This window comes from Chiloscyllium plagiosum, unplaced genomic scaffold (genome assembly GCF_037043375.1).
Source record: "Chiloscyllium plagiosum isolate Xiang-an unplaced genomic scaffold, Cpla_swu_hap1 HiC_scaffold_28, whole genome shotgun sequence".
Taxonomy (NCBI): domain Eukaryota; kingdom Metazoa; phylum Chordata; class Chondrichthyes; order Orectolobiformes; family Hemiscylliidae; genus Chiloscyllium; species Chiloscyllium plagiosum.
In genome coordinates this window covers 41,156,380-41,175,973 of record NW_028270166.1, presented here as the reverse complement: position 1 = coordinate 41,175,973, position 19,594 = coordinate 41,156,380, and the positions used below count along the sequence as shown (strand labels likewise).

Sequence of the window (19,594 nt, the reverse complement as noted above, 5' to 3'; positions counted from 1 at the left end):
AACATTTGAATCCATCAACAGGTGCACACAAACAACCTCTACCATCAAATATATTTGCTTTGGTTGTTTTGTTTCCTTTACAACTTAAAAAGTTGATTTCATTTCAGATTGAGAATTTTTCAGTAAGTGTGAACTATCATTGCTGTTTTTGAAAAAAATACATAAATACCTGCTCTATCTTTCTGTGGCAGTGTGGTCTATATCTGCCATACAGATATATGAACTTGACATTTCTCAAATACATTTGAATGAGGCGCAAGAGAATGAGGTGCTGTTATTATGCATCTTTCTGATCAGTGGTGTAGCGACTGCATTTTTATGGTCAACTATGCATTTGCAATCTAATCTGTGCATAATAACAACTAGTGGAATTAATGTAATCACTTTTACAATAAAGTTTGGCCCAATATCATTAGTAAAAGTTATTCGGTAATTATTTAAAGCAGTGGAACATCTGATAGAAATAAAGACTTCTAAATATTGGTTATTGTACTCATACATTTTTGGACTTCGTATCTTTTGTGTAACATTGACAATATCCGAATTTCGTATCTGTATTATTCAGTGAAAGAAATCTGTCAATAATATCTTCAATAGGAAAGAGCTTACAGAGAATGGTAGTTGCCATATTGTTGCAATTACATATTTGGAACATTTCAACTATCACATGGTTAGGCCGAGTCCAAAAGGTTACCGGGTAGTTGTGGCTATAATAATAGTCTGGGCTGAATAGAGTTGAACCCATGGAACAATTACTTTATGAAAAAATAATATTGAGGTGCAAGAGTAGAATATAAATATGAATGTTCCTTGCAGTGATGGACAGGTAATGAATTCCTTATCTAGCTGTACATCCTTAGTGCAATGCAGCTTTACAGTAGCATTGTAGAGTGTAGCTTGCACTTGCTGATCAGTTGTTTAAAATGAGTGCTGCATGTGAGGGAAGTGAAATGACTATAAGTAGAGCTATAGATGCATTTTGTTCAGCAACTTGTCATCAGAACAGACATGGACTGTTACACCATCAAATTAAGCTGCTACTTGTCATGACCTGATTAATTTGGTCAACCCCACTTTTCACTCCACTTTAATTGCTTGGAAGAGAGGAAGGCTATAGAATTAATTTGAAATGACTTACTTTAACAAGTTGATTTACTAGTGCATTTAATGAGAGTTTGTGACAATACTCTTCACAGTGATTCCCCCATCTTGTGAAGAATCTTTTCCTTGTCTCGCCTTAAGTTCTTTTCAAGATTACTTTAACTTTGTATCTCATTAAGCTCTCATGAACCAGTGAAAATGTATTTTTTGCTATCTTTTGCCTTCACGATCCTTTTAAACCTTGAAGATATTCAGTAAGTTACTCTTCCATTGTATGAACTATATTGAAGAGAGGCTTAACTTCTCAAATATCTTTTTAGTAAACTCAAAATTGTAATTTGCACTATTATATAAATGCTTAATTCAGGTGTTCCAGCTGTACTGTTGAGAGACTTTCTTAATTTTGCTTTTCAATTTACCTCCCTATCCTCATCCTTCCCTAAAAATGTACTGCAGATCCCATCGGCGAAGAACACAGACCAGGAGACAGAAAACTGATGACCAAAGAATACTGAGTGAACCAGCAGCTGAAGAAACTTCTGGAAAAGATGTGACAGAAGATGACACCAAAATCAAGGATGAACACAAAAGAACAATGGACGCAGAAGAACACAGCAAACCCAGCAAGGTTACAATCTTGGAGCTAGACCAAGGTGACTTCACAGATGATTTATTTAATCACCATTTTTCAGGTATGTGTATGAGTCTGCTATTAAATGCTTGTATGTTAGTGAATTCAAATGTTTTTCTCAGCAATGTTGTATGGAATGGAAAAAAAGACAGAGGTATATCTACCTGTAGAAAGGGTACACAGATGATTTCAAAGTGCATGTGTGCACATTTTGGTTCAACTTCCCCGCTATCCGTTTTCCCTTACAGAAAAGATTTTGCACTATTTCAACTCTGCTACACTGAATCCTGAAGTACACCTCCCAGAGGAATTAATACACATTATAACTTCAAATCTAATAATGCCAAAACATTGCATTGTTGGTTTTCCCTTCTTCAGGAAAGCTTTTAGCCTGTCAACATGAAGAATGTCAATGCTGTGAATCGAAATATTTTTCTATTTTGTAAGCCACATGTCAGCATCTACATTCTCATGTTGAGTACACCACAGATTAACCGCAAAGATACTTTCCTGTTCGTCAGCAAAGCCCTATCATTCTACTCAAGATCATTTTTACTAGGCCGGTACACCTTAAATTTTTTTCTTAATTTCCAAGAAATTTAAATTAGCAGTAACTCCGAGGTAGTTTGTGTTGTCTCTGGCATTATTAAATCTAGGTATTGGATTTGTATACCAACTCATTTCACTTGGTACCTTATGATGATAGTCTTCAACAAGACAGAATCTAATCACTTCCCATCACATTTAAAGAATTGCAATCACTGAATCACATGCTATCAATATCCTGCAGGCTGCCATTGACCTCAAATTGAGATGGACCAGCCATAGAAATACTGTAGCAACAAGATCAGGCAACAGGCTGGGAAATCTGTGGCAAGTAACTTCCCTCCTAACTGCTCAGAGCTTGTATATCCCCTATCAAGCACAAGTAAGGAGTGGAATAAAATACACTTCACTTGCCCAGATGAGTATAGCTCCACAATGCTCAAGGTTATCCAGGAAAAAAGGCAGTCTGATAGATTGGTGCCCCATATTTTGAATATTCTCTCCTTCCATCATTGAACCTCCGTGGTAGTTCTGTGAAGCATTAATGCTAAACACCACAGCAACACATCAAGGTTTCTTTGATAGTACTGGAATGATAAAGGCAGTTGATGCTTGGGCTGAGCACCAACTGCAAGTTTCCTTCCGGTAGCATCTTGATTTATAATTATTGTCAGTGTGTTAAAATGCTGGAACTCCTTCCCTAATAACACTGTGGGTGCAGCTATAGCAGTACGAACCATACCTTCCCAAGACCAATTAGGAATGGGCAATATCTGCTGGTTTAGCCAGTCATGCCCACATTTCCTAATTAATAAATATTTTAAAAACATTTTTAAAAAGAGGTTTACACATTTTTATTCATCAGTTTGAGTTAAACTTAACCCGATCTCAACTATTCAGGCATTGAAGGACATATCATTCATTGTTCCTTTCAATGTAAATTTTAAGCTTTGGCAAGTTTAACTCTTTCAAAATTTGAAAGCATGTGGAATAAAGTAGAAAGTCTGCAATGATGTCCGTATTGGTGCATCAGAGAATTGTCAGGTGATATTTAAATCCACCCACCATTCCCACCTCCTTGTTTCTCCTCAAAGCAAAGATTAAAGCAAAAAAAAAACCCTCAAATCAATTATGTTTATTGTGGTTAGTGAGAAATCTCAAAGCATAGCTTTAGACTCCAAATTATACTGTTAACATATTTTCCAGCTTGGAATTTTATTAACATTTTTGTTTGTAGGTGAAATATAATTTGCACTTGGGCGTCTGATATAATGTCGTTCCAGTACTTTGTCAGATGTCCCAGACTCATTGCGTCTGGAAAGTTGAATTCAGGGACTTGAGACAGAATTTATACCACCCTATTTATGGACATTGTTGCCACTAAGTAGAATTGTTTACTTCTTTCCTCAAAAAAAACTATTTTAAGTTGAGTGAGCTCTTAAGAGAACCATTTATAAGTTGTAATATTCCAGTTATTAAATATGGTCTTCACTACAATGATTGAAGTTTTTTATCTGTTTATTTGATTGGATGTGGTGAGATGTAATGAATTACAATGGACCTAAATAACCTTACCCTTAATCAAAAGGATATTCTTATTAAAATACAGTGGAGCCTTTATTACCCTACACTTCAGTGCTAGAATTTCTTGGGACAAAGATCAATGACAATTTTTTCTCCTTTCATTTTTTAAATAAATAGTCAGAGTCATACAGCATGGAAACAGACCCTTTGGTCCAACCAGTCCCCGGAAAACATAATCTCAAACTAAACTCGTCCCACTTGACCTGCCTGTGCCTGGTTTATTTCCCTCTAAACCTTTCCTATTCATGTATCTATCCAAATGCCTTTTAAACATTGTTATTGTAGCTGCGTTCACCTCTTCCTCAGGAAGTTCATTCCACACGCGAACCACCTTCTGTGTAAAACATTTATCTCTCATGTCTTTTTAAAATCTCTCTCCTCTCACCTTACAAATTTGTCCCCTAGTTTTAAAATCCCCCATCCTAGGAAAAAGACAACTAGCATTAACTCTATATATACCCCTCCATTATTTTATAAACTTCTATCAAGTCTCCTCTCAACCTAGTTTGCTCCAGTGAATAAGTCCAATCCTATCCAGCCTTTCTTTATACCTCAAACCTTCTATAACTAGCAACGTTCTGGTAGATCTCTTCTGAAGTTTCTCTAGCTTAACAATATCCTTCCTATAAGTGGGTGACCAGAACTAGACTCAGTATTCCAAAGAGGCCTCACCAATATGTGGTGTAACTTCAACATAATGTCCTAACTCCTATACTCAAAAGACTGAGCAACGAAGGCAAGCATGCCAAATCCCATTTTAACTACTCTGTCTATACAGGACGTAAATGTCAAAAAATTATGTGCCTGCATCCCAAGTCCCTCTTTTCTACAACAGGCCCCCCTCCTTAATTGTGTAGGCCCCCCCTTGTTTGTTGTACTAAAGCTAATACTTTGCACTTATCCAGATTGAACTTCATCTCATGTTTTTCAGCCTATTGACCCAATTGATCAAGATCATTTGTAATCTTAAAAAATCCTCTTCACTGTCTATTGTGCCACCAGTTTTGGTGTTGTCCGCACTATAATTCATGAAAATTGATATCTGCTTTCTTTTTCTGTATGTTACTTCAGCCTCATTGTTTGAGGTTTCATCAATATGATTTAACTGTGCACCTGTAACTTCCTGAATATAGAACCTGGAATATTTTACTCCATTGCACACCTGCATGAATTGTGTGTGTTCTGTGGAGTTGAAGGACAGAGGAAGTGCACCATTGTAGTAATCCCTCGGTTGATAAACTTGCATTGAGTCTGCTGGGAGTGAAAGAATTTTAAAGAAGAATCATTGAGTTGTTATACCAGAAAGAATGTACATGCATTAATATACATATAAACAAAGTTTGCGGATGTATAAGTTAGATTCATTAGTCAAGGAAAATGCAGGATTACAGGATAGGGTGGTGGGATGTTTTTGAGAGGGCTGAATGGCCTGTTTCCATTGCTGTAGGGATTCTATATTGATGAATAGAAGGTTTGCTGTCACGAATTATTTGGGAAACCACCTTTGAATGCACTTGTATTGGCGAATGTTTTACTGCAGTTTAGCAGAAAATTGTCAGACGTTATAAATTCTCCTTTGAAGTTGGATCATTTCTGTAGATTTCTTGTTCTGCATTTTTAGTATCTCAATTGATATTTTTGGAAAATTCGCATAGCTCAGCCTTTTTCTCCACATCTAGAATTTCTTACATGATTCAATTTCCCACAAATATAAGTGAAAGACTTTGTCCACTATATACTCATACATACCAAACACTCCCATAGCTATCTGGAATTGGATGATTAGAGAGACTCAGAGATATTCCAGCAGGGATTGAAATATTAGATTGGTCTGGTAGAAAGGCTCCTTATTAATACAAGAATAGTTACCTTACTTAAAATCTCCTTATGCTATAAGGTTTCTTTAAACCTTCTAATGCTATAAGTCAAGGAAAATCTTAAATTTGTACACTACCTTTCATAACCTGAGAACATCTCAAGATACTTTTTTGCCAGTGTAAAACTGCAGTCTTAGCCTGCTTGGCACACCCTCCTCATTCCTGAAGAAGGGCTTATGCCCGAAACGTCGATTCTCCTGCTCCTTGGATGCTGCCTGACCTGCGCTTTTCCAGCAACACAATTTTCAGCTCTAATCTCCAGCATCTGCAGACCTCACTTTCTCCTAAAAACTGCAGTTGCCAATTTACAGATTGATAATGACTAAACACTCAGTGACTGGCCGTAGTTCTGGCTGTCTTGTTCTCTTCATGAAATATTGGTTAAGCTCTTTCCTGTAAGACTGAGGACAAAGATACTTTTAACAGCTCCTTTAAAGAACAGAAGGTCTGACAGCGCAGTATTCTTTCAATAAAACACTGGAATGTTAGACTATAGATTTAGGTACCTAGTTCTCTAAAGTGTGACTTAAACCCATGATCTTCTGGTTGTGTAATTGAGCTCTGCCACTAAAATACAGCTAACATCGCTTAACACATAAATTGCTTGATTTTTCTTTCTCTGGAGAGAGACTTCTGCGTCAGTATGTTTCTATTGTGTGTATAATGATGTACAACCTTACCAAAGATCTTAGAGGGTCTTGTGTTTTTTCTCTTTCTGTGAACAGCTAATGGCAAGCCACTGAAAACATATTCACGTTCCTCAAAATCCAAAAATGAAAAGAAAAAGAAACGTGTGGAAACAGACACCGTAGCAGCTATCTCAGCTGATGGCATTGAACCTACTGAACCATCCAAAGCAGAATTATCCCAGGCAGATTCTCCATCTGCATCAGCAAGTATGCTTTCAGATAGTTTTACTGCTGAAGATGAATTTAAACCCAGAGCTAAAGCTACCATGATGTACGTGCTACCTAAATCAAAGAAGGTGGTGTTCGACAAGGAGCACATGTCCTGTCAGCAGGCTTTTGAGCAGTTTGCCACCAGGAACAAACTACCAATGTGGAAGGAAGCAGAGATGAACAATGATGGAATAACAATGGAGGAGGAGGCGAGTGACCATGAAAGCGTGGATGTCAGTTTTGAAACTACTGAAGTGCAGGTATAACAATGACAATGATTTTCTTTCATGGATTTATGCTCAATTATTTTCCTATAATAAGAAACATCTTTCATGCCCACAATAATAGCATGTATCCAGACATTGTCGACCATAAAGATGGCAAAGGTCAGTTTAATACCCTTCCAGCTATGAAAAACAGACAAAGTTCCTAAGAATTTAAGAGAATGACTGACCACTGTTTTTATTTGTAGAGGTGTGATACCAGCTGCCACTGTTTTAATTTTCAGAGCTGTTGTGACTATGGTCTATTGTTACACTGTTGTTTTTAGGGTTGGAAATCTTCATTATATCAAGCTAGAAATAATTAATCCTATCAATACCAAAGTTTCTATAACAATTGATACACTGCAAAGCTATCAAGGTGTCTCAGTAAACGAATGTGAATGGTTGGTTTTTGAAAAGTAATAAACTACATGATTCTGGATAATTTGATAAGATCTTGGATTGGTCACGGACAGAAGAGACAATATAATCTTGAACAAAAGTGTTTGAATGTGGGATTTTCTTTCTTAACGTTTTTTTTTAGCTGGACCAGACTATTGTGGTTTGGGTTTAGGACTGAGGGATGTACTGCAGTTTTTAACTGTTTCTCCAGTTGTAGGTTTGAACTGAAACCTGTCTGCTGTGCTGGTTTGGATGGGCATTGGTTAATCCTGTGGTACTATATGCAAAATCTGGGAAACATTTTATGTCTCTAAACCAGCAAAGCAAGGATGCAAATCTGTGTTTCTTCCCTTGTCTGAAGGAATCCAAAACTAACAGAGTAGCAGTCCCTCAACTCTTAATCCTTTACTTCAAAATCATGACATCTACCTACTGGGCTAAACTAATTAGAATGGAGCTTGCTGTTTATTCATTTTCATCTGCCCTCAAAACATTGCCAAAAGGATGACATAATTTGTCCCTTTACATTATTTTCTCCCTTTGATACACTGTTGCTGGCAAATCTATTTTCTAAATAAGTCATCTTCCTTTAATCTTGCACATTGTGCCTTTCCTTTTTAAAAAAAAGTCAAAACTTTTAAAACTCCTTTGTCTGAACTTTGTTTTTCCTTTATTTTGGTGTTTTGACATACACATGCACAGACAAGCATCCGTGCATCTATTTCCTGTTTAAATGAAGGTTATCTTCTACATTCCTCGTTTACAAAGCAAACTGAAGCTATCTTGATGTATGATTTATATACAACTTTTGAGTATAGTTTCAAAACCATGAGCAGTAATTTTAGGGCTAATATGTGGAGACACTCTTTCTTGCTCAGTGTGATCATTGTAAGGAGTAAATTTCAGGACAAACCACTGAAAAAACAATTACTAGCTAGAATCAGTCAAGAAACACTTGAGTCTTGCAATGGAGGTGTTTTAACTCATCAGGATGATTTTATGTAGCTGAATTGCCTTCCTCATTCATAATTACCTTGCCATTTTTCTGAAACCTGATTTATCAAAACATGCCTAAAGTTCTGGATGTTTCAGAATAAAACTTCAATGTAGGTATGTGAACTCTTTAAAATTAAGATGTTAATTTGGTCATGTTTCCTGAATAAAGTTAGCATTATTTTCAATTAGAGGAGAAACAGTTGGGTGCAAGATTTGTTCCGTGACAAGTAGCAAAGGGTGATAGCGCACACATTTCTGTTACTGAAAAGGTATTTCCAGAGGAATTCTACACGGCTCAGCATTAGATCCCTTGCTATTCACATATCTCATAAACTCTAAATTAAATATACGAGGGATTGATTAAGAAGCTTACAGATGGTGCAGAAATTGGCTATGTGCTGAACAGAAAGGAAAATGCCTGTAGACTGAGGGAAGATATGAGTGATTGCTCAGGTGAGAAGAAAAGTAGCAAATGGAATTCAGGTTGAAGAAGTGTGTAATTCATTCGGAAAGGGAATGCACAATAAACGAGAGAGTATTGCAATGGTATGTTGTAAAAAAGCCTGTTTTTTTTTATTATTTGGAATGTTCCTGTAAGACAAAAATAGGAATATTCTGAAAGAAGGTTCGCTGGTTTTCCAATTATGACATCTCTCGGTTTCAGGAGGTGCTCATGTGACCTGAAGTTGCCATGGGGATGAACAGGCAAAAAGCAAAGGATAAAAAGAAAGCGAATGTTATTTTCAGCCTGTTTCTGTAGCAGTTGGTTCACAGCACGTTCAAAATTTAATATAAATGGTTCTCTCTGAATGGAACAATTTTCTGGTTGACAGTCTTTAAACAGATGCTGATGTTGAAGCAGATCTATGAAAATAAAGAATCTGTTATAGGTCTCATACAGTTGAAAGAGCAGAGATCTGAAGACTGGAAGAACAAAGGATTGAGGATTGGATAAGACTCATTGCAACTGTTTATGTTGCCATAACCTACCAGAGTATTTAAAGAGGTTTGAAAAGGAGCCTCTGAAGATTCTGTGCTATCAGAACTATTGTGGAGTGAAAGAGGATTTGCACCTTGTCAATAGTAACCATACCTGAGACTTTGATAGGCTGCTGTGTTTGAATTGTATAGATTTCAGTTTATTTGCTGCAACAACATTTTTTAAAAGCGAAATGCTATCCAGCAGTTTTCATGGGTCATGGATGTTCCTTTTTTTTTTGAAGGAAATTACCTTAGGTGGTATTGTCCTAACAACAAGAAAAAGTGTGATGAAGAACACTGTCCTTTGTTAGATGAAGCATGAAGTATAACAACCAGGGAACCAACATGGTTACAGTGTAGGAGTCCAACCTTGCCAACAAAGTTTGACCAAATTGACCAGAGTCAGCCAGCTTGGTTTAAAATTGAAACAAAACTTGGCAGTTAACTGATAATCATCTAAATGATTGTACAATCGTAATGCCATTACCAATCAGTCCACTTGACATTCAATCAGCACTTTTGCCCAACCCCCAAATACAGTCATTTTCCTCTTACGTTGGTATTTTTTGTGAATTGTCCTGATGAGTGCAAAATGAAGTGTCCTTTTTTAGCAATCTCTTTTGTTCCCAGGATGTGGTCATCATTGGCTAGGCCAGTTCCTGTTGCTCAGCCCCTTGAGAAGTTGTTAGTGAGCCTTGAATCACAACCTTATCGTATATTTACACCTATTGTGCTGTTATGGAACCTATTCTATCATTCTGTACTAACTACAGTGAAGGGATGGTGATATCGTTCAACTCCGAGGAAAAGCTGCACATTGTGGTTCTTTTTCTACCAAGTAATAGGAATCGCGGGTTTTGAAATGTAGCATCAAAGGAATTTCTGGTCAATTATAAGTTCCCCAGATAGTAAGGCTGATTTAAATATCGAGGGGTGAATGTTAAATTCTCTTCTGTTGGTAATGGTCATTGCCTGGCATATATGTGGCACATATTGCTTGCCATTTATCAGCCCAACCTGAAAGTTGGCCACATCACTGAAGGACATTTGTGATTTAGGAGGCGCTTTATGACCAGTTTCGTGGTCACCATGACTGAAACGAACATTCAATTCAAGACTTATTGATTGATTCCAAATTCCATCCCCTGTGTTGGTGGGATTTGAACCCATGTCGCCAGGACATGGCTGGACAGGTATTTGGCATCCCACTTCATTACAGGGTAGCATGTAACATCCCAGAAGCAGCGATAAATTGTGAAATGAAAGAGAAGAAGGAACTCAGGAAAACTTTAATCACAGAATAGTGGTGTAAGACATAAGATATCCCCTTCATCCTTCTAAACTCCAAGTATAAACCCAGAGCCCTCAAACGTTCCTCATATGTTAAGCTTTTCATTCCTGAGACCAGTCTTGCAAATCTCTCTGAACACATTCCAGGGCCAGTATATCCTTCCTGAGATACAAGGCCCGAAACTTGTGCACAATACTCCAAATGTGGCCTGACCAGAGTGTTATAGAGCCTCAGAAGTACATCCCTGCTTTTATATTCAAATCCATAGTTGCATTTGCTTTTCTAACTACTGACTCAACCTGCAAGTTTGCCTTGAGAGAATCCTGGACGAGAACGCTGAAGTCTGTTTGCACTTTAGACTTCTAAATTTTCTCCTCATGTAGAAAATAGTCTGTCACTCTATTCTTCTGACCAAGGTGCATGACCTCGTACTTTCCCACGTTGTATTCCATCTGTCACTTCTTTGCTCTCTGTCTTATCCTGTCCAAATATTTCTGCAGCCTCCCTGCCTTCTCCATGCCACTTACCCCTTTACCTATCTTTGTACCATCTGCAAACTTAGCCAGAATGCCCTCAGTTCCTTCATCTAGATCCCAGTGGAACGTTGTGATCCCAACACTGTGCTTTGTGGAACACCACTTGTCACTGGCTGCCATTCTGAGAAAGACCATTTTATCACCACACTCTGCTTTCTACCAGACAGCCAAGCTTCTATCCATGCTAGCACCTTGCCTCTAGCACCATGGGCCTACATCTTACGCAGTAGCCTCCAGTGTGGCACCTTTTCCAAAGCCTTCTTGAAGTCCAGTTAGATAATATCCTTTGGCTGTTCTTGGTCTGACCTGCTCATTACTTCCTCAAAGAATTGTAGCAGGTTTGTCAGGCATGGCCTCCCCTTGATGAAACCAGGCAGACTTGGCCCTTTTTTTGTTAGATTCCCTACAGTATGTAAACAGACCCTTCGGCCTAACAAGTGCACACTGACCCTCCAGGGAGTAGCCCATCCAGACCCATTCCCCTACCCTATATTTACCCCTGACTAATGCACCCAACACTATAGGCAATTTAGCCTGGTCAATTCACCTAACCTGCACATCTTTGGACTGTGGGAGGAAACCCACGCAGTCACGTGGAGAATGTGCAAACTCCACACAGACAGTTGCCTAAGGCTGGAATCGAACCCTGGTCCCTGGCGCTGTGAGGCAGCAGTGCTAACCACTGCTTTTCTCAAACACGTCTGAGGTTAGGCAAATCGGTCTGTATTTTTCCATCTTTTGCCTTACTCCCTTTTTAACAGGGGTGTCACATTAACAAATTTCCAGTCCTCTGGGACCCTCCCTGATTCTAGTGATTCCTGAAAGTTCACCACTAATGCCTCCACTATCTCTTCAGCTACCTTCCTTAGAACACTGGGATGTAGTCCAACTAGTCCAGTGATTTATCTGCCTTCAAGCTATTCAGTTTTTCTAGTACTTTCTCCTTGGTGATGGCAACATTACTCAGCTCTGCCCCTCACTCTCTTGAATGTTTGGGATATCACTCGTGTTGTGCACCATGAAGACTGATGCAAAGTAAGTATTCAGTTTCTCAGCCATTTCCTTGTTCCCCACTACTATCTTTCCAGCTGAGTAAATTGTTGGAGCTCCAGACTGTCAAATGCCTATGCACTGACAAGCTTCATGGTAATATGTTGAAGGTTTAATTTTCCAAGACTACTATGATTTGGGGATGGTTCCATTAGATGGGAAAATAGTGAATGTAATTCCTTTATTCAAAAAGGGAGGTGGACAGAAAGCGGGAAACTACAGGCTGTTTGGCTTAACAACTATCACAGCTTTTATGAGGCATTATTGAAAATATTTTAGCAAGGTACTTCAATGAGCTCAAAGTAATCAGGTGGGATCAGCATTGTTTTGTGAAAGGGAAATCATGCTTGGAGATTTTTGAGATGGTAACATGCGTTGTAGCTAAAGGGCGTTTTCCCAATTCCTTCGTCTCCGCCGCATCTGCTCCCAGGAGGACCAGTTCCAAAAACGTACAACCCAGATGGCCTCCTTCTTCAAGGACCGCAATTTCCCCCCCGACGTGGTCGACGATGCCCTCCACCGCATCTCTTCCACTTCCCGCTCCTCCGCCCTTGAGCTCCGCCCCTCCAACCGCCACCAGGACAGAACCCTTCTGGTCCTCACCTACCACCCCACCAATCTCCATGTACAGCGCATCATCCGCCGTCATTTCCGCCACCTCCAAACGGACCCCACCACCAAGGATATATTTCCCTCCCCTCCCCTATCAGCATTCCGTAAAGACCACTCCCTCCGTGACTCCCTCGTCAGATCCACACCCCCCACCAACCCAACCTCCACTCCCGTCACCTTCCCCTGCAACTGCAGGAGGTGCAAGACTTGCGCCCACACCTCCCCCCTCACCTCCCTCGAAGGCCCCAAAGGAAACTTCCATATTTGCCACAGATTCACCTGCACCTCCACACATCATCTATTGCATCCTCTACACCCGATGTGGCCTCCTCTATATTGGGGAGACAGGCCGCCTACTTGCGGAGCGTTTCAGAGAACACCTCTGGGACACCCGGACCAACCAACCCAACCACCCTGTGGCTCAACACTTCAACTCCCCCTCCCACTCCACCAAGGATATGCAGGTCTTTGGACTCCTCCATCGCCAGACCACAACAACACGACGGTTGGAGGAAGAGCGCCTCATCTTCCGCCTAGGAACCCTCCAACCACAGGGGATGAACTCTGATTTCACCAGTTTCCTCATTTCCCCTCCCCCCACCTTGTCTCAGTCAAATCCATCGAATTCAGCACCGCCTTCCTAACCTGCAATCTTCTTCCTGACCTCTCCGCCCCCACCCTAGTCTGACCTATCACCCTCACCTTGACCTCTTTCCACCTATCACATTTCCGACGTCCCTCCCCCAAGTCCCTCCTCCCTACCTTTTATCTTAGCCTGCTGGACAAACTTTCCTCATTCCTGAAGAAGGGCTTATGCCCGAAACGTCGATTCTCCTGTTCCCTGGATGCTGCCCGACCTGCTGCGCTTTTCCAGCAGCACATTTTCAGCTCTGATCTCCAGCATCTGCAGACCTCACTTTCTCCTTAGGAATAAGATTGGCTGGTTAATAAGACACAGGGAGCAGATGTAAAAGCAATTTCAGGTTTGCAAGCTGAAACGAGTAGTGTGCTACAGGGATGTATGCTCGGACATCAACTGGTTATAATTTATATAATGACTTGGATGACTGAACGGAGGGGGTTATCAATTGTTCTGATGATGCAAAGATAGGTAGGAAGATAAGTTGTGAAGAGGATACAAAATTATAAACTTTTATTGATAGATTTAGTGAGTAGGTAAAGATGTACTTTGGACCTGTGAAATTGCCCATTTTTGCAGGACTACCTTAAATAATGAGAGACTGCAGAGCTCTGAGATGCAGCAGGATCTGGGTAACCTTATGCATAAATTGCAAAAGGTTAGTATGCAGGTACGGCAAGTAATGAGGGAAGCTAATGGTATACCTTTTATCACCATGGGAATTGAATATAAAAGTGTGAAGGCCATGCTTCGGTTATACAGGATACTGCAGAAACCACATCTGGAGTATTGTACACAATATTGATTACCTTATTTAAGGAAAGATGTAAATTATTTGGAGGCAGTTCGGAGAAGGTTCACGAGACTTAAACAATGAATGGACAGATTTTCTTATGAGGAAAGGTTGGATAGCCTAGGTTTACATTCACTTGGCATTTAGATGAGGAAGAGATTACTTTATTGAAACATAAAATCTTGAAAGATCTTGATTGGGTAGATGTAGAGATATGGGATATATGAGAATCTAGACCCAGGCCATTGTTAAAATCAGGGTTTGTCCAGTTAAAACGGTAGTTAAGCAAAATCCTTTGAGTGTAATGAGCCTTTGGAACTCTTGTCCTGTAAAAGTGGTGAAAACTGAATCCGCTAATTCTTTTTAACACTGGTGGATAGGTGCTTAATAAGCAAAAGCTTGGAAGTTTATCAGCAGTGGGTGGCAATTGAGGTGGTAATCAGATCAGCAATGATGGGATAGGCTCAAGGGATTTCTGACTCATATGTCCATATGTCGAGCATTAGCTTGAGCATTTGGATTACCTTGCTCACTGATGTTTCTGCTTTGCTACCTTATAATAATGAATGTTATCTAGGTAATTTAAGTTCCTCATCCCTGGAATTGTTCTTGTCTGTCTTATTTGCACCTCTCTGATGCTTTCATATTCTTCAGAAAATGTGCCCTGCTAAGACTAATGCTCTAAGTTATTGTTTTATGTAAGTTTAGCATAATCTCAAGGTTTTTGTGCCTTATACCTCTATTGATTAAACTCAGGATACTATATACTATATTAACTTCTCTCCCAATCTGATTTGTCACCTTTAATGATCTTTGCACATGTGCACCCAAGCCCTTCTGTTCCTTCAAGTCCTTTCAAACTTTTAAAAACATTTTGTGTTGGCTTTCTGCATTCTATCAAAATGGATCACTTCACACTTCTCTGACTTGTCCATCCATTCTGTCACCCTTCAGGAAGCAGACTAAGAGTTGAAAAGTAGGACTACACTGGATAGAATTTTTCAGTTGGCAGAGGATGAACCTAATTGTGTCTTTTTTATTTTCAAATTTGTTCACAAGGCATTGTGACATAGAACATAAAACATTACAGCACAGTACAAGCCCTTTGGCCCTCTAAAGCCCATCTAACCTACACTCTTCCATTTTCATCTGTATATTTATCCAATGACCAATTAAATGCACTTAAAGTTGGCGAGTCTACGACTGTTGCAGGTAGGGCATTCCATGCCCTTTACTACTGAGTAAAGAACCTACATCTGACATCTGTCCTTTATCTATCACCCTTCAGTTTAAAGTCATGTCCCTTTGTGTTAGCCATAACTATCTGAGGAAAAAGGCTCTGACTATCAATCCTATCTAATCCTCTGATCACCTTGTATGTCTCTAATAAGTCATCTCTTAACCTTTGTCTCTCTAACGAAAACAGCCTTAAGGACCTCAGCCTTTCCTCAAGACCTTGTCTCCATACCAGGCAACATCCTGGTAAATTTCCTCTGCACCCTTTCCAATACTTCCCTGCCCTTCCTATAATGTGGCGACCGAACTGTAGGCAATACTCCAATTGTGGCTGCACCAGAGTTGTGTACTTCCTCTTGCTCGGAGTCAGTGACTTTGCTGTGGGTCTGGAATTATAAGTAGGTGAGATCAGGCAAGAACAGCAGCTATTTGTTCCTAAAAGGCATTTGTGAACTAGTTGGGTTTGATTGAAGATAGTCATTCTTGCCATTAGGCAAGTTTTATATTTCTATTCCTATCTTCATGAATTCCAAATTCCATTAGCTGCCTGGTAGGTCTCAAACCCATGATATAGGAATATTAATATGGAGTTCTAAATTGCAAATCAAGTGATATTGCCTCTAGATCACCATAAAACGGCCTTTCATCTCCCTCCCCCACCCCCCAACACTTGTACTGTTGTAGATATTTGTCTCTTTCTGAAAGATTCAAAAGTATGATAAAGTTACAACCCTAGACTCTCACTGTTCTTTCTAATATATATATGTTGCGCTCAATGCACATTCTTATTGTAAAATGTGGTACAAATTCAATGGTGAATATCTGCATAGACATAATAAAAGTGGGAAGTTCTCTAGCCTGGCAATATATGTGGAGAGAGAAACAAGTGCAATGTTTTAGATTGATAAAGCATTCATCAGAACTATCCTTATGAAATAAAAATGTATGGTCGGAACCTTTTGGGATGAACTGAAGCTGGTGCATTCTAGTGACATCTGTAATCCGATTTGACTTCCAGTTTATAGTGACTGGTTTATGGTACAGAATAATCTAATATTCTCTGGGACTGCATATCACTACAATGACTGCGCTCTGCATTGTCATCTAATTTTAACTTCTGTTTATAAGTTGTATCTCCTGTGCAGTTCACATCAGATTTATAATAACCCATGTCTTCGCCCTGTTTGGAAGCCTAAAACTGCAGTACTACTTTCAGATGTGTTCGTATTAGAAATGTAGTTGAATCAATCTTTCTGACTTGGCTAAGTATGGCCTTGGGTAAAAGCAAGAACTGCATACAAAATCTGTGCCTGTTTCTATTTTAACAGTAGTTTAAGACTTTTTGCATTAATACCAGTTAATAAAGGCCTTTTATAAGTATCAGTGGATGTTTTAAATCAATCAACTTTAAAAGTGATGATATTTTTATGAAAGAAAAACATTGAAGGGCATCAGATCATTAAACTGCTAGTTAATGTAGCTGCCAGAGTAACTCGATGACTAAATACAATGCTTACTATGGCAGTGACTAGGACGGTGCCAGAATAAAGTTAAAGATTTAAGCCAATTGGTATCCAGTCAGGTAGATGTTGGTGCACAACATTTGGCTTTGGATTCCCATCCCAACTTTTTGTTCATATTGGAAAATATGAAATTATTGGAAAATGAATGTGTGAACACTAAGTTAAGGTAGGACATTCATTGTCATAATACCATGTCTAGGTTCACATGAGAACACCTACCTCAACCATATCTGTCTTGATACAGAAGAGACAGAGAACCATACGGCCTTCTTTTACAATGTGGCTCTGTGCGTTGTTACTTAGCTAACCATTGGGCAGATATCTAGGCATCTTCATTGCTTCATGTTCCATGATTTTTTTTTGCCTGATTTTGATTGTGTTTCACAGGTGCCACCAGATTATCCAAAGTTGAAGAAGGAGATCACAAAGAGTCGGCGCCATCCCTTCAGCAAGCCCCCAGCTCGATCTCCATTGTCCGTTGTCAAACTGGAAGCATCCAGCGATGAAGGTAGGTGAATTGCTTCTGGTTCTTTCCCAAGGGATTTAGAGTTCAACACACACTTCTTAACATGCTGTTCCCAATTAAAAAGTGTTGCCCTGAAATCAACGCTTGGGTACTGTTTTATCTTAAAAATCCAGAGTAAATTGCCATGGACCATAGTGCAAAGCAATAGTAAAGCAAGTTCAGTAAAAGAAAATCAAGGTCATTTAGGGAGTGATTAAAAGATTGATAAAGGTTGAGGTATAGGAGGTGACTGTGTGAAGAGACTCGATAATATTTGATACATCTTCAGGGGATTTAAATTTTTTTCACAACCATTTAATTACAATACACATGCTGCTGTTTTTTTAGATAAATGCAACTGCTAATTTGGGCACAGCCATGTCCCAAAGCAATAAATGAATGAAACAATTAATCTTTTATTGATGAAGATGCTTGAGGAAAGTATACAGTGTTCTGACTGAGAGGTGATGGGAGGCAAGTGTGCAGTAAATCAGATTACTAGTGAAGCTGACTGGGAGAGCAGACTGGTTTAGAAGGGCAGTGGCAGTGAACGATTAAAATCTGTCAGCAGAGCACCCCTTGAGTGTGTTTCAACCTGTCAGAACCAAAGTGCAACATCTCAGGAAGACAAGACAGTGATTGGTGGGTATTTCTTCCGTGCTTTTCTTGATTGGCCAAGTGGCTTAAATCAGACAATATTACAATTGAAGTCTGCATTTGGAATTTTTAAACTACTTAAAACAATTAACTAATCAAATAGAATTGCGATAGCTAAACAGGTGATGTGTAGTAGCTGGTGGATGCCAGTACATTCCAAGACGACCACATCTGCAGCAAGTGTTATCTACTTGAGGAACTTCGACTTAAGAGTTGATGAACAGGAATCTGAGCTCTACATCCTCTGACCCATTAAAGAGGAGAACAGCTACCTGGTCGTGGTTTCAGGACACAACCACGCACTTAGATTAATTAAATCAAATTTGATCATGGCCAAGGATAAGATTTGTTTACAAATTAGGCAAATATTGCAATCCTGAGTGTAGCTTTGGGGGAGGTTAAGCCTTGCCCAAGAAACATGAAGTTCTTGCTCCTGATGTTGATGAGGATGCAAGGTGCAGGGATGATGAGCAAACTGACCAAAACACTGTGGATCAGAGAAAATAACAATGTAGAAGTAATAGAGGACAGCAGACTGAGGGAATAGATTCTGTCTCTGCAACAAAGAGAGTTGAAAGTGATATTTCCTGTCTGGTGCCAAGATTAAGAACATTTCTTCTAGGCTGGAGAGGAACTTGAAGGGGAAGGATCCATTGTTGTGGTTCAAGTAGTTATCAATGATCTCGGTAGCCCGAATTACAGTGGTGGTATTCTCAGAATTTCTACTTCAAATTGGTGTGGGCTAAATAAAATTTAAAAAAACTAAATACATGGCTCAGAGATTGATGTGAAGGAAATAGGTCCCAAGTCATGGTTGACTAGTACAAGGGAAGGAGAGCTGTCCTGTTGGGGTGGACTTCATTTGAAACATGCTGGAACCTGTGTCCTAATAATTCGGGACTGGGGTTGTAAGCACTTTAAATTGATTAATTGGTATTGGAGAGTTCAATTGAAGGTAGCTTTTAAAAACAATCAAAAAAGCATGAGAGTCTAATGAAGGGCAAAAAAGTTTGACAAGAATGGGGCAGGAAATATAAGCAAAAGTGTACAGTAGATGTTAGAACTACAATAATAAGTAGTAATGGTAAAATGTCAAAACTTAAGGCTGAAAACAAAAAAATGTTGGAAATCACAGCGGGTCAGGCAGCATCTGTGAAGAGAGAACAAGCTAACGTTTCGAGTCCAGTTGACTCAATGTGAGCTTGCTGTCTCTCCACAGATACTGCCTGACCCGCTGTGATTTCCAGCATTTTTTTGTTTGCAGTACAGATTCCAGCATCTCAGTAATTTGCTCCTAAAACTGAAGGCTATTTATCTGAATGCCTGCAGTGTTTATAACAAGATAGATGAGTCGACAGCGCAGGTAGAAATAAATTACTTGATAGCTGTTATAGAGACATGATTGCAGGACAATGAAGACTGCAAACTCAATATTAAAGAGTATTTAATGTTCTGGAAAAATAGACAAAAG

At 39.3% G+C, this 19,594-nt stretch overlaps 1 protein-coding gene across 3 annotated transcripts in view; it reads left to right on the top strand.

The window, feature by feature from the left end:
* kdm4b (lysine (K)-specific demethylase 4B) overlaps positions 1-19,594 on the top strand; it is a 479,386-nt gene that overhangs the window by 332,451 nt on the left and 127,341 nt on the right. For all 3 annotated transcript variants that reach the window (XM_043720917.2, XM_043720921.2, XM_043720920.2), the window contains 3 exons: positions 1,558-1,793; positions 6,465-6,898; positions 17,349-17,469. In XM_043720917.2, coding sequence (XP_043576852.2) covers positions 1,558-1,793; positions 6,465-6,898; positions 17,349-17,469 — 791 coding nt within the window. The remainder of the gene's footprint in view (positions 1-1,557; positions 1,794-6,464; positions 6,899-17,348; positions 17,470-19,594) is intronic.